At 34.5% G+C, this 16,476-nt stretch overlaps 1 protein-coding gene across 2 annotated transcripts; it reads right to left on the minus strand.

Moving 5' to 3' along the window:
• Positions 1 to 6,722: 6,722 nt before the first annotated feature.
• On the minus strand, positions 6,723 to 12,793 carry LOC140058897 (probable G-protein coupled receptor 173). Of its 2 annotated transcripts, XM_072104681.1 has the most exons (3): positions 12,649 to 12,793; positions 10,728 to 12,098; positions 6,723 to 6,958 (listed from the first exon to the last, which is right to left on the minus strand). In XM_072104681.1, the coding sequence occupies exon 2, from the start codon at positions 11,922 to 11,924 to the stop codon at positions 10,758 to 10,760; it is 1,167 nt and encodes a 388-aa protein (XP_071960782.1). In that variant the 5' UTR covers positions 11,925 to 12,098; positions 12,649 to 12,793; the 3' UTR covers positions 6,723 to 6,958; positions 10,728 to 10,757. The 2 variants fall into 2 exon arrangements, with proteins under 2 accessions (XP_071960782.1, XP_071960780.1); XM_072104679.1 differs by having other exon boundaries at positions 6,725 to 12,098.
• Between the last annotated feature and the right edge of the window lie 3,683 nt (positions 12,794 to 16,476).

The following is a 16,476-nucleotide window of genomic DNA, read 5'->3' on the forward strand; positions in this document are numbered from 1 at the left end:
ATAGTTGGATATGTATTGAGTGCGTAATGAATCAGATGACGTGGGCCTCCTTTGTAACACCCCTCCCCCCACACGCACACTTTTTTTAACTGTAATAAGTCTATCTTTATTCTTAAATCTTTGTTTATTGATGATATATATTGTTTTATTTTATTTTTTATTTTATATGTGTCGTTCATATCTCAAAAACTTCGCATGCACCTATTTCCTAACGTTGTGTTAACATTCCAGAAATGATGTTCAATTTTAAAAGAATTTTATAATGGCCTATAACAGTAGACCCCTTTCCCCCTTTCGGACACTCGCTATTAAAGGGACACTTTCCCCTTCCCCCTTTCGGACACTCGCTATTAAAGGGAAAATTTCCCCTTCCCCCTTTCTGACACTCGCTATTAAAGGGACACTTTCCTATGGAACGGACAAGGTAATTAGCACATTCCTTCGTTGGAGAACCAGTTTGTTTGGTGCCAAATTATTACATATAGGCCTATTATAAAAGAATGTATTGTTGTTTTTATTATTCTCGGATGGCATTATAAGTTCCCGGATGTTGGTCCTCATAGCCGTGAGAGGATTTCAATTTCCATAATGTAACACTTCCCGTTTCGTTGTTCTTACTTATATTCCTTTGTATATATACCACCTATAGTGTGTACTTAGCTGGCAATAGTCGACGAGAGTGAACAACAACAATTTAAATAGTACTTTCACTTTTTGATGATCCAAATTGGCTTTGTTCTTTTGTGTGTTGTATTTTACCGTCTTTTATTGTCTTTTGTGTCATGCATGCGCAGTCACCACATGCTGAATATTAATTGTAGTACCGCACTGGTATTCTCTAATTATCCAGATATGCATCTACCAAATGTTCAATATATATCTTTCATAACTTATTCACAAAGAAAGTTTTTTATTTGTATGTTTACGTGTTCTCTATTTAATTATTGGCATGTACATTCTAGTAACCACTAAATTGTACATTAAACATTTTTATTGGGAGATGTAATTTAAGGGTGTATATGACTAAAATTATCCTCTTATTTTTCTTGCTGACCTCTGACCTCAATGTACTTGTGTCCAAGACCATGTTAAAATCTTAGTTAGTTGTTCTGCTTGAGGCCCACCGTTTTAGTCATTTGTAGCGACGTTACACTTATAAACTATACAATCGTATTGTTCCTGCAACCTCACTGTACACACACACTTTATACCATGTCATGTCATGTCATGTCATGTTCATAACAATATTGTATCAAAGACCATTGAAATCCTTTGTTCGTTCTTCCGCTTACAGACTGTTAATTGCAATTATTCCTAATTATTTTAAAATGAAAATAACCACATCCAAGGTCTCCTAGTTCTTAAACTTTGTAAGTAGTGTTTTCTTACCTTTTAAACTCTAATCGGAAGTACAAATAAAAACATTTGTTCAACTGTACACATGCCTCAATCTGGTTTAAGTAGTGGTTTTTATTTTGTGTTTTCTTGTTATTTTTGGACGTCGCACCTTCATGAGTGCAGTAGGCCTACCAATAAATTGTTATTTTTGGACGTCGCACCTTCATGAGTACAGTAGGCCTACCAATACATTGTTATGTTTGCTTTTGTGTTAGGCCCATGGGTGTCAGTCGTAGCTCTAATTTAAATATAATAATAAATAATAATAGGTATAAGATTTATATAGCGCAAATAAACGATGTCTCTTTGCGCTCGACAATAAAGAGAAAGAGTGAAAACAAAAGGAAGAGAACAAAAGACAAAAACACCAAGCTAGCACCCAAACTGAATGGGGATACACCATCACCACTAACTGATGAACAGTGTTTAAGTACCCCAGTTAACGAATCCATTGGTATCCACAGCAGTATATGTAATAATAATAAATTCAGTTTTCGTAAACGATCATAATTTAATATTAATCTAACTCAATGGATGTACATTCTATCCGAAGGACGTGGGGTCACATAATGTAGGACATTTTTACATGTGCCGGATGTTACTGTTCATTTTATAGACCTATCTTCATATGATACCTTACAGGTATATAGTGATTATACGTAATGGATATATTTACTGTAATGAATATATATGCCTATATCAACCATCAGCAGTAGATGCTAATTCTAGACGCGGAAGTAAAATTGTATCAGTATTAATTATACCAGGGAGTTGTTATTAAATAACAACTCCCTGATTATACGATACATATTGGTATAGATCTCCACCATTAGTATGGTGATTACGCATAATATATGCATTTCTCTTATTGATTATAAAATAAATGACATAATAAATGAATAGTCTAGTACTGTCTGGCTTGAGCACGTCGATTCTAGACAACATGTATGGTATGACTTAATCACTTTATTTTACTCCGGTCCTATTGCCATTTTAGATGATAGACCTATGAGATGCATGTTAAGGCATATATACAGCCCTATTATTACTACCAGTTTATACCTTATATTTTAGATTTCATTTTAGATGATAGACCTATGAGATGCATGTTAAGGCATATATACAGCCCTATTATTACTACCAGTTTATACCTTATATTTTAGATTTCATTTTAGATGATAGACCTATGAGATGCATGTTAAGGCATATATACAGCCCTATTATTACTACCAGTTTATACCTTATATATTAGATTTCATTTTAGATGACCTATGACCTATGGGCGTACGTAGACTCAAGTACGGGCATACAAAGCCCTATACTAGTTTATAAACTTTTGGTCCTCTTATGGAGGAAAAAAAATATATATCACATATTTTTTTGCTCTATGTCTTATTCAACCATTTTGAAGTATCAATCAATCATACATCATTGATTAATATGGATAGGGCTTCAAGTACGCAAAAGTTACCGAGTATCAAATCAATCTTTTTGCGTGATACGTGATCGTTTACTGGTTGTAAAGGATTCGCGAGTCTACTGAAATTCTTGAGGAATCGCAATGTAGCAGCAGCGCAAAAAAGCCTTAAAAAATGAGAAGGTATGATTACGTCATCACTGCTGCTATACACGATGTGTCTACTGCGCGTCATAGCTGCCATTTCAGAATCAATGAATCATGGAGATTTTATTACGTATGTTCCTTTTTTTTATTAAAGCAATATCTGTGTTTTATAATGAAGCACTTGTGAATAGTTCAATGTTGGTGTACAGTAATACCCTTCATATAAAATGTGTGTGTATTTCAATCTAGAGTCTCCTACATCATATATATTGTTTAGGATTATTGCGTTATGTACAACTATCTTGTATGTATATAGTGTACTCGCTTTTATGACCGGCATCGTAAGAGCTCTTCCTGTCAGTCCATTTACACATTCTTTATTAGCGTGTAAGAGAATACGTATTGTGCCGTTGGTATACAATATATATTAGATAAGACATATACAAACACCTACAAATCGAATTAAGTCGATACATAATACTACTGTTAACATCGCCCTAATCCGTTCCATGTAATTATGCCTAATAAATGAGAAAACGCATCGAAATAGTAATCGCGGCATTATGATGTGTTCGCGCCTGTATGTGTTCGCGCCTTTGTTCTCAGTCACAATGGCTAAATTATTAAATTATTTAAATTGATATTTACTGACATTTTGCATGATGCGATTAATCTCCTATCAGAACGGCGGTTATTTACAACGTTTCAACAATGTTTTAGTGTATAAAATAAATGATCGAGTAAGCCCCGTAAGTAATTTGACCAATCACAAGCGATGAATCATCAGAACTGTCGCTTGTGATTGGTCAACTCGATTTGCGTTGCGCGTATTTCTTTACGTTGCTTCTACGTCGTTGCTATGCGTCCGCGCGGGAACCAAATTTTACTTAATTATTGCACTGCGTTTGACCAAACCAGAGAGTGGAATCGAAACAGTCTCTAAATGCAACATAGGCCTATGGCCGGCCGGCCAGGTCGAGATATCTTAATAAGCTGACCACCATATCACAGTATTAAAGACATCCAATTATAACATTGCCGCGGTTGAATAATAAATAAATTAGGTTTCTTATTGAATTAATTAGTTCAAATATTAACATTATAAGAGAGCAGTGCCTTTGATTAATTTAACTGGATTATTAGCGTTAAACACTCGTATTAGGTGGACATCTGTTGTGGAATTGGTTACAATGTTCACTTAGGTGTGACTTTCGCACTTACCCACACCTTTGTCAAGGCGACACACACTACCAGCACCTCTATCTCAAGAGAGCACCATCGTGACTTCTTCCGGTCCCACAAACTCTACCCACACCTTTCTATTTTTTTCTAGACACTACCAGCACACCATCGTCAGGTCCAACACATTCCGTCGCTCCTTCTTCAATCTGTCAATTATGTTTTCTAATCTCACCAAAAACACAATGTCGATATTAAAACGGAAATGGTTCCAAACCAAAAGATTGCAACCTCTAAACGGAAACGATAACGAACAATAATTTGTAGCCATCTTGAAATTAAATTCTGAAAAAAAGCAATCTCTCATATATGGACATGGTGATGTCATATCACTACCCTATTTGGGCACATTACATGTTTTTATGTCAAATAGAGTAGACAGAGCTTCTAGCGATCTTGAGCATTTGTTTCGGACAGGTAACCACTCAAATAAAGATTCTGGCTTAAGATCCAAATGGTCCCCTTTACATTTTACACGTCCGAATGACGTCGCCATAGACTATCGTAGTCTAACAAGCTTAATGTGACGTCATTGTGATGCTAGGCCTCATAACCCGTGTGGATCGTGCGTTAAAACTAGGTCACATGTCTTCTGCCAATCACTAAGCAGAATGCTAATCAGATCGTGGTATCGCAGACAAGAATCATTCTTATCGAAGAAATTACCTTTTAGAAAAAAAAATATATAAATGATATGAAAACCGATAGTTATCAGAGAAACTAGATCAAAATTCATAACATTTTATGCAATGAAACCGATTCAAAGTTTGATATATACCTGTGTTCAGAATAAACAACAATGTTCTGGTGATTGGCCGTGTTGTCTGCTACTGCTGCTGCACGACGACTTATCGTCATCAAAGCTAATTATGCTAAATGCTGACATTATACGCTACTGCTTGTAATTATGAAGGAAAATGATCTTAGTACATCCCCCCGGGGGGTAATAGAAAAAATTATATAATCCGGGGAGCATGTTTATGAAATGTCATTCGCGTAGACTGGGGCCTATAACCGGTGTATTTTACTAGTACAGTTGCACTGTACAATATGCCTATGCTATAGAGTGCTTTTATCAGCTGATATTATGTTATATCGGTTTATTAAATATTATTAGTAATGGTTGCAATCGATAGTGTTCGCAGCAGACGACGAATGACGTCACTGCTGTAACGCTGCGTGATTTGTCGAGGAAACGCGTGGACATCTAGTGTACAACAGCGTCGTTAAAACGTTTTTAAACGAATTGTGAATTGGTAATTTACAAGTAATAATGACACTGCAAACGATGTTATGAGGTCATTTTATCATAACAAGGAAACGTTTACTATGTTTCTATGAAACTATCTAAATTTCCTTTTACACTATCACGGAAGGATATCAAATTTTAAGTACAGCTTTTTAGGGTGATTTTTTTTCAATAGTACTTTTAGTTCGTATACTTTAGACACAATAGAACAGACACCAAGATGACAATACTGTCTGAACGTGTGTTCAATGACATGGTTCCAACAACCCCACTAGACATTCGCGCCAATCCAACATTCCCGACCTATATTGTTGCAAGTCATTTGTGCCAAGCTAAACTGTCACTTGTGGTTGGTCAACTCACTTGCGTTGAACTCGCGCCGTTACGTGGCGTCCAAGTGCGAATCAATCTTTAGTTAGGCAAGGCTTTCATTCGCGCGATAACAATTCGTCTAGTGTAAACTAGGATTAGGTTACCGAACTAGCTGAACATTGCAATGCAACAATAGGCCGCCTAAGGACGCTATGATTATAAATATTTGAAGCCCTTGAATCATGATAAATCCCATAGATTTCAATCAACTCTGACCCAGAATAACCACATATCAAGTACGGTAGGCCTCTGTTGTGTAAAAACCCCACAAGTCACTACACCACACAAAAAATGTCGGTGCGTTTAAACGATGATGAAATGCTGTACTAATTATACGACGCGCGTGTACACGTTGCGTTGACACCGATGCATGGTTAGCTGAACATAATGATAATACCTTTGAATATTATGAATATTTGTCTGGGGGTTTTATAGAATATTATCATTGTCTATATTAACCTTTGAAGGTTATAATAGAGAGATAGGAGGACGAGAAGGTCAACACTTTTTGCTGGTTGTGTTATTCATTGTACTGGCAACAATACGTTCAATAAAATAAACAGGCACTTACAAATTTACATAATGGAACCACACACACACATACAGTTTAAAGTGTGAAGAACGTATCTTCTTCCTGCTGTCAGCCTACCACCATTGAGCAGCATCAAACGCAATCATGTTTAGTCAATGTAATCCTATAGTGCTACACTTTCTTATTTTGCGATAGACTAAATACATGAGTTCTACTGAACATAAAAAAGGTGTTGATAAATAGGAATCCCCATTTATTGAGATATATATTACTGTCTAATTGTTTACACAACATATTATATTTGATCATTATTACGGGGCAAAGATTCGTGTATTGTGTCGGATGGCATCCCGTACGAGTTCATATTCTAAGAGTACGTTAAACAAAAACAATGAGACACAGATATAATCACTTTTCATTTAAATAACATTTTAATTTATTTCACATATAACATCTTTGCATTGACATAAGATTTTATATACAAACATTGCTTAGTCTTTAATATAATAAACTCCGAAAGTTGCACAATGGACAAACGCACGTCGGATGTTGCAGTCTCTGGGAGATCAAACCTTGATTGTTGTTGTAGTCTTTGGGACCAGACCTTGATTGAGAAAATGGAAGAACATGTACTAATCGAGACAGAAAGTAATATAACGTATTAAGCTCTGTCCACATTATTAAACTCATGTGATGTGCCCATATATGGACATGATGATGTCACTACCGTATTAATAATAATAATAATATTTATTCGGTCATCAATGTAAAAAATAACCAGGAATGAGAATAGGCTAAAGCCCAAACAGATTCTGCACTCACTCCATACAACATAACCAGGAATGAGAATAGGCTAAATCCCAAACAGATTCTGTACTCACTCCATATTAAGGCACATCACACTAGTGTAGACAGAGCCTTAGTTTTAAACTGTCATTAAATGTATTTTACAGATCTATGCAACAAACAAATGAACGTTTAGTATACGATAGACAATCAAATTGCACCAGTGCACTAGTGCGTTGATAGTCGATTTGTAGGCCTACAGACATAGTACACACAACAAGCACATAAGATTATGCATATTATTCCTCTGGTTACAATTGCGATCAATATAACTGTTTCTGTTCTATTGTAGTATTGACACGGAAGTAATTATAAATGTAGCCTTATGCTTGTATAATGTGATGCATAATTATATAAATGCAGGCCCAGATATGGAGTAGTAATCAGTAGGGATTATATCAACGGTTGTTGTAGGCCTACATTATCTAAACCCACGCAAGCTCACACCGTGCATTACCTAATAAACGCTCAATATTTGTGCTATTATCACATCCATTTTGAATGAATACTAAAGGCGACTTAAACCATGGAAGAATGACCTAAATAATTCATCCATGGTTCAATCGTATTTTAGGCAATATTCAGTGACGTCACTACGAAAATACACAATATCGACGCGCGCGTTCAAATCCTCTTACCATTTTTATCACAGTTTGAACGCGCGTGTCACTGTATATTTTCACGGTGTCACAATACAAATTATCTTAGTGTCTATGGCATAGACCTGTATATACATTTACCATTCAAGGTATTGTAGGCCTGTTAGGTGCGTGCAACAGCTTCGGATTGGAGTCGACATCCAATATCAGCCAATAAATTAAAAAAAACCTCTTAAGTTAGCATAATATTATTTAATAACACATACATATTATGTTTACTCAACTGCACCAAAAATGTTGTAAAAAATATATAAATTATTATAATAAATACATCTCTTTCCTACCATTAACAATAATGGCTCTTGCTACTAAGCATATATCATTGGAAAATTCCTTTTTATCCTGTTTAATTTAATAATTAATATAAAAAATGTGTCATTTATCCTACACCAGTGACACCACAAAGCGCGCGCACATAACCGTACCATTATCATCACGTTTTGAACGCGCTCTCATAACATTTTATGCCGTTTCGTTGAATTTTAATTTGGCAGACATGATCGCTAATTTATTACATGCGCCACAGAACAATGATGAAAGTAAAACCGTATTGCTCATGCCATTATAAATATGATGGTACAGCTTGCTAACGTTTGCCATAATAGTCTTGCTTTATTAGGCCTACATTAAACAATACAATTCTGACCATCAAAAGGTAGCTAACATTATTATAAAGTAATACTGTTTGTTAGACTTACGACATCCCGCATGTCACAATCATTTTCATTTTGGGATTTTTTCAATAATAAAATCATGTGTAATTAGGGCGTTTAACAATTGTGATATTTGTTTAAATAAATATCTAAGTATTTGTGATGGCCTGTTTATGGATGTTTACACCCGAACAAGTCCTGTTTCCAGTTGAACACATGATTTATTCCAGTTCAGCAGCAATCGTATTTTGTTTGTCTGCTGTATAGTAGGATATGATACTTTCATATTATCTATTTGGACGTTCTTCGTGTATTATTCATTCTGTATAACAGTATATTAGCATGGTTAAACCGTAATTAATATAAAGAAAAGATGAGGACCTTAAGCTCTGTCTACACTATCAAACTATAGTTTGACCAAAAAGTGCGATGTGCCCGAATATGGTAGTGATATGCTCAAATATATTAGTAATATGTCCATATTTGTGCACATCATTTGTAAGTAAGTTTTATAGTGTAGACAGAGTTTAAGGAATGAAGGGTCAATTATCAAGTATATAGAAGGAAATGTTTAGATTTCGAACTATATAAGACCGTATGCATCCAGTACAATGTTAGTAACTATATAAGACCGTATGCATCCAGTACAATGTTAGTTTCAATTGTGTACTGCGGTGTTGCGTTTGTCAGGAGAAATAAATTATTCTAAAGAAATTAAGCGTGTAAAGTGTATACAATACCGACGTATGTTCTAAAATTGAACTTAATATGACCTTTGTTGAATTATCACATTTCTTCCTAGTAACAAAGAGCCTTTCTTACAATCAGGTGCACTAGTATTTCCATGAATTATTTTCATCAACATCATTCTTTAAAAATGACGTCAATTTTTTAATTTAGTGACATTAAATAAATTTTTTTAATAAAAACAATTACAGACTCTATGAGACATTGGAGGAATGCAATAAACATGTATTATCCAACTACAATATGACTCAGACTAGCTAGCTACCTTTGACTCAAAGAATATATTTTTATTAGAGCTTTAATGCAGGAATAATCATATGTATCGCTACACGTATAGTCATTGAGGTATAGATTTATGATTTAAAGTTTAACCATTGGGGTATACCTCTATGGTTTAAAGTGTAACCATTGTGATATACCTCCATGGTATAAAGTGTAACCATTGAGGTATACCTCTATGGATTAATGTGTAACCCTTGTGATATACCTCCATGGTATAAAGTGTAACCATTGAGGTATACCTCTATGGATTAATGTGTAACCCTTGTGATATACCTCCATGGTATAAAGTGTAACCATTGTGATATACCTCCATGGTATAAAGTGTAACCATTGAGGTATACCTCTATGGATTAATGTGTAACCCTTGTGATATACCTCCATGGTATAAAGTGTAACCATTGAGGTATATACCTCCAATGGTGTAAGATACCATCGGGAAATTTACGCGATCGTACAATACCATACCAAATATCATTTCATCAACATATTAACGCGCGCGTTTTCTTTGCAGTATTGTACAGTATTACAATGTTAAAAGATAATAGGTTGGTCGAATGAAAAGGATAGGAAGATATTTCTTTTGTTTGAAGCGTTTCCTGTATTGTCAACGTTTAGGTTTGATTGCCGACACATGATGTATGCACGTTATTTCCTCGTGTGGTATGTTGATACAATAACATTGTTATGGACGAATTTATCGACTTCGTCTACAAATACAATTTCGTCAAATTATAATTTATTGCAAGCTATTTATAAATAAATGCAAGATTAATAGCGCTTAGCCAATTCCCAAAAAAAAAATACATTTTTCAATTTCTACCTTCGTATTATTTCCATGACAACGCAATAATGATGTCACTGTAAACACATCTTTAAATGACAATAATACGACACGAGAGGAATGATGCGTCTCGTACAAAATAAATTAAAGATTCAAAATTAATACACTGATTTAAAATAGTTGTTAAACTTGATAATTTTTGTTTAAATTTATTGGTAGGTTTACAAATTTAATTTGCAGCTATCTATTGGTTGGATGGATACACTGAACAGTTTAAAAATATTCTACTTTTGCTATGCAATGTTTTTACGATGGACTATAATTTCTTCACGCACTTATTGCAAAATTGTTATTCAGGAGCTAGACAAAAAAACTCCAGTAGGCCTGTAATGATTAGTATCTTACTTATTATTCTTTATCATCTTCTTCTTCCCATCATATAGTCTCGCTATTTATTTCCTCTTGATTCTCAGCTTTTTTGCAAATTACAAAATCGTTTAAAACTGTTCGAACTTCCTTACTAAATAAGACTGATAATACAGGGACAATGGTAGTTTGTAGACACGTCAACCACGTCGACACGCCAATAAAAATCTGCGGTACGTCACCGGTCCGTTTACTGGTTCTACAAAAACAGCACACAATGTATGGAATCCAAAGAACAACATATGTAACGGATATCAGACACATTAGCTTGGTTGATGCTTCCTCTTTGTGGAAATTCCTTATCTGACTATTTCCCGGATGTCTTCTTCCCGTTGCCGCAGCCATGGGTGTACCTTGTCCTTGTCTAATTCCTAGGCTAGCAGATGTTGCTAGAATCTGGCTGGTAGTAGCTGCACCAGGACCGTAAAAGGTCCAATTATTAGATATTGCTGGGACATATTGCACGGGGGTCATTCGTCTATGTGCGTGCATATAACAGAATATTTTCAGATATGCTACGAGTAAAAACGAAGCTAATGTTGAAAACACGATAACGTAGCCTATAGCGTCTTTACGCGTGTGGATGCTGTATTTCAGATTACATTGGTGTTCACTCTCCACATATCCGTATAAGTCACTGTTAAACACTGGAGGGAAGGCCATAGATACACTTAGTGCCCACATAAACAAAACGCAAAGGAGTCCGGTTAATCCACGTATTTTCCGACGGTGAAATTTATGGAAACGTAAAACCATGTAACGTTCTATACTGATGAGTAACAGACTGTATAGAGATCCAAACGTTAAGTAGACGTTAAAGAACGATATAACCTCGCATAAAGAGCTGCTATGAACCCATGTACGATCATGTAGTACAGACGAGATGAGGAACGGCAAACAAAGACCAGCTCGAATTGTATCAGCAACGGATAAATTTAACAAAAAGAAAAACGGATGTCTTTTTAATCGTTTGTCAATCGCTACAAGCAAACAAAGCATACCGTTACCGCATACACTGATTACTATTATTATCACCATAGAAACGATCCAAGAATATCTACGAAGCGCGTACCAATCATGATGAGGTTCATCATTAAAAGATATTCCAATATCGTCTGCGCTCAAAGATACACTTGCGGATGTGTTATTATCTGATATATTTCCTTCTGTAGACATGTTCAATCTCACTCCAATTAATATTTAATAGAAAATAAATTATTTATTTATAGTTGCACTACGTCGATCTTACGTGTGTATGCTCTGTGACCGTCTTAGTAAAAATGAGGCAAGGATAGGCTTTGCTGGGATATAATATCCGCCGCACTGGTACACTCCTCTTTTCAGCATTTCCTGTCGGAAAATAAACAAAACAATATCATTTGTCACCCGCATTTAATATATTAATGCGGGCTTCCCGATTCCCTTTAGGCCAATTAAATTCTGCTTTCCTTCGTTTCCGCTGCTATCGTAGGAAAACACACTCACATCTGGCCCCGCATGTTAACACCGATCTCTACAGGGTTTCATGCCTAAATGAATGAACACAAAGGCATTTTCGATGTCTGAATCTAAACAAAGGGTATATAATATATATTTCTAACCAGCAAGGCCATTGTCATATTCCTCGTAATACGAAATAAATTATCTTATTCTAACAGTTCAAACAAATTACAGTAAATTTATTTTACATGTGAACACGGTGTTTAAATCGTATACCAGAGGAGAGTATAATTAAATACATCCTCGTTGAAATATAAAGCCCTGTCCATATAGCTCCGATCGACTCAACCAATCCTAGGCTCCTGTTTTTACACAATCATAATTACATTTAGATACTGTAGTAGAAAATATGCATAGGTAATGGGCACTAACGAATCGACCAAAATAAGAACATACTTACGAATAAATGAAGAGTTAAGTCACTACATTGTGCGTGTTTCTTCTATAAGTCTTTGCTCTTCACTGTATATTATTATATACATATATACACACATAGAAGTATAACACAACGTCGGAAGTATTCTCAGTCTGTTGCTGAGCGCTCTTTGTCGTTCCAATCCAAAACATAATGTCAATAAAATTCTTTGTATGACCCGATCGACTGCATCGCGCATGTGCAGTTATGAAGATTAATTTTATAGGCAACAACAGATTTCAGAAGATGAATTACTTAATATTCATCTATCAAAGTGGACAATATCCAATCTTCATTTTCATGAATTAAACATAATATTTATATCTGAAATACATCGACATTACAAATACGTGGCCTTCACAATGTAATACGTGTGAGTGACGAATTACCCGACAAAAGGCATTGCCACGCACGCGTGCGCGTATACTAGGTATAACCTTTGTACGCCGCTCGTTGCGTATGTATTTTATTCCTAATTATATCAGTGAGGTAAATTAAGTGAATAGACCTACTGTTCAAATATTTTATAATCTGTCAGGCTATGACCCGGGCTATGTTAACTTGGTTTTATAGTTTTGGTAATAACATCTTTTGTTGTTTTATCCATGTAGAGTCGGACGTACCAATATAGGCCTAATAAATTTGTTATATTATTTCCGATAAATAAATAATTGGTAGAGGTAGTTACATTACTACCAAAATTGCCATAATGCATTTTCTCAGGCCTAGCAACAATATTAATACATTAATGACTGTAGATAATTATGTAAAATTATGTTTATTGTTTTGTATGTATTAGTAGCTGTACACGTCGTGTACGTGGCTTTTCAAGGCTAACATCATTACCTGTTTTATCAAATCTTCCCTTTGTGTTTCACAATGCATGTACCACCACATTCAGCAATCGAGGGTAAACAATGGACCTGCTGTATTCCCTATAGACAAACACTGCCAAGACCTAGAGATTCGTTAAATATAACACTTTATCGTAAGTAGGCCTACTGCATTTTGCGTTAGAACTTAATTGTAGAAGGCCTGCCATCATGGTTATACGTGTTAACCAATGGCACGATAATGATTCAACCAATATACCGAGTTGTTTTTAAAATTATTTTATCACCATGACCACAAAACAGGCTGTTATTTATTATGTTTATTTATATTATTGGTTTTTATTTATTTATTTATTTGTTGACCATACACCTTTGAATCAGTGGCACTCACAGTATGCGACGCGGTCCAACAAACATAATACAACATATTGAAACATAAAAAGATGCATGAATAACTAAACTGAAACTAAGCTAAAACAAAAACGTTTTGTTTATTGTTTTGAGACGAATACATGAAATGAAATGAAAAAAATGCTATGGTTATAAGAAGTTGATTCTTCTTACATAATTCCGAAATGACGGTTATACAAAGGTAATTCGATTCGGAACAAAAAAAATAAAATAATGGAGGTATAAATTATCTTCTGGGCATCATTTACGATTTTATTTTTTAAACTCCGGTGTTGCTAGGTTGATGTGAATGGGGTCTCTTCGGAATTTCTCGACGTTGTTTCTCGAGACCCTCCGGAGATCACTGTAAAGTTTGATGTCAAAGGAGGGGGTAGTACAAAACAACCATACTTACTTTATTAGAGGAAAGGCCCACTGATTTTTGCGTTAAAACGTTTATTATTTACGTAAGGTCAGGATAATGATTTAAAAATATTAATTACCGAGTTGCGTTTTGTTTTTAATTATTCTATCAGCATGTCGTCGACAAAATGTTCGCGACGGTTATACAAAGGTAATTCTGAAAAGAAAATAAATAATGGAAGTATATTAAGCCTCTCCGTGATTAAATGTAGTTAGTTAGGCCTACCAGGGAAGAGTCCCTGGTAGGCCTTGAAGTAAGTAGGCCTACCAGGGAAGAGTCCCTGGGCCTACTTACTTTCGAGGAAAGTAAACGTGCGGGTGATATTTATATTCATTTTTAAAAAGTTTTAAAACATCAAGTCTATAAATAGAAATATAACTGAAAGGAAGATTGCCTTTAAGAGAGGGCGCTATATCAACATCTTGTAAAATATAAGAATGTTTTGTAGATTTTTTACTTGATTTAGTTGATGTTGAGACTTATAAAGCCGAAGCTTGTGTGTCCCTCGACGTGTTTCTATATATAAAATTCTAATTTGTTTCGGGCATTCATGTATACATATACATGGCAATTAATATACTTTTGTGTGACAAATATTAATGGTGCATATTATATATATGTATACTTTATTTAAATCAATTACTGTATATTGATATATTGGAAAAAGCACAAAACCAAAAGAAATATATAAGGTGATAAGTACATTTTTATTGAATTTTCAAAGTGTAAAAATGCGTAAAAAACATTTAAAATTAAATGAACATATCGTAAAAGATATCAATAAATTTTAGAAAGAATTTAATTTGCTTTATTTAAATTATATAATAGTAACAAATATAATCCCACCGTACCTAATTTAGGCCCAGTCAGATGGGCTCAATCAATAACCTCATGTACTATCATATCTTTGTTAACTGATTTTATCATAAAACTATTAGACATTCTGAATTTTCGAACTTACAACATAAAATATTTGATTATAATAATATATACAGCACTTTAATTTCTCAAATACACTATTCTGTGTACAATCATTTTTCAAAATCAACGAAAAAGCCTTTTTGGAAACATTTCAGGATTAATGACTATAATGTTAACAATTATATATTGAATGAATATACTTTTACTTAAGTACGTAAGTTTTATCGATAACAAAATCTGTATCTGTTGTTTACATGGCATTTGTGAAAAATAAATTTGGAACGATGAGGAGAATGTTATAAATGTGATGTGCACACAGAGGACCTGGAAGAATTAAAAGTAAAAACAATAACATGTTATCATTTTAAAAAAACATGACGTGTTGATATCATTTGATAGATACATACTTTGGCAATTTACAAATAACATTTAATTATAAAAATATCTGTAATGTATTTAATTTTTATCAGTAACATTAACAAAATTGACGGGCTACATTTATGGTTTTTATTTGATCAAAAGTTCTTGTGGAGTTTTTATCCAGGAGTTTATTTCTTCTTCTTCTTCTTCTCTTCTTTTTTCTTTCTTCAGCCTTCTTAACAATTTATTTATCTATATCTGCAGTAGTAACAAGACATGACGCCATTCATTGTTAGTCCCGTCTAAGTTCTGTCTAAAAAACCTTCAAAATGTTTATTTCCTTCTTGACAACAAATGCTCTTTTTTATTTTAACTGATTCCATCGCTCTGTCCCAATTACTTACTTAGAGGTAGGCCATAAATAACTTATTCTGTTTGATTTTTAATCACATCATAGAGTAACGATCACATCCTATCAGCCCTATTATACATATACAGTATTTAAAGGCCTTATTAGCAGCGGTGCTTTGTTTTTAAAATAGTTTCTTCTTGGTGTTGATTGTTTTCCCTATATAGATAGGCCTACGACGATTTGTAAAGTTAAACACACTAAATCATTAATCTTAAAAAGGAATGTGGCTAAGACCTCTAAGCCACTAAGAAAACTACTGGCTGGTCTCTCCAGTCACATGCCTTTGAGTAAACATACCGCCTGATCAACAGTCAAAGTTCGAACAATAATTGACCTATGTAGGCCTAGCTCCTACGATTGTCCGGCTCTCTTCCTTGCGTAACAGCCTAGACATGCACATATTCCTAGAATTCCAAATATAAGGCCAAATATCAGTGCAATAGCATCTCCCGCATCAAATGCCGATACTACAG

Source organism: Antedon mediterranea, chromosome 9 (genome assembly GCF_964355755.1).
Source record: "Antedon mediterranea chromosome 9, ecAntMedi1.1, whole genome shotgun sequence".
Lineage (NCBI taxonomy): Eukaryota > Metazoa > Echinodermata > Crinoidea > Comatulida > Antedonidae > Antedon > Antedon mediterranea.

Bases quoted from the DNA above. Each gene is read 5' to 3' on its own strand.
- LOC140058897 (XM_072104681.1), bottom strand. From the start codon at position 11,924: ATGTCTACAGAAGGAAATATATCAGATAATAACACATCCGCAAGTGTA.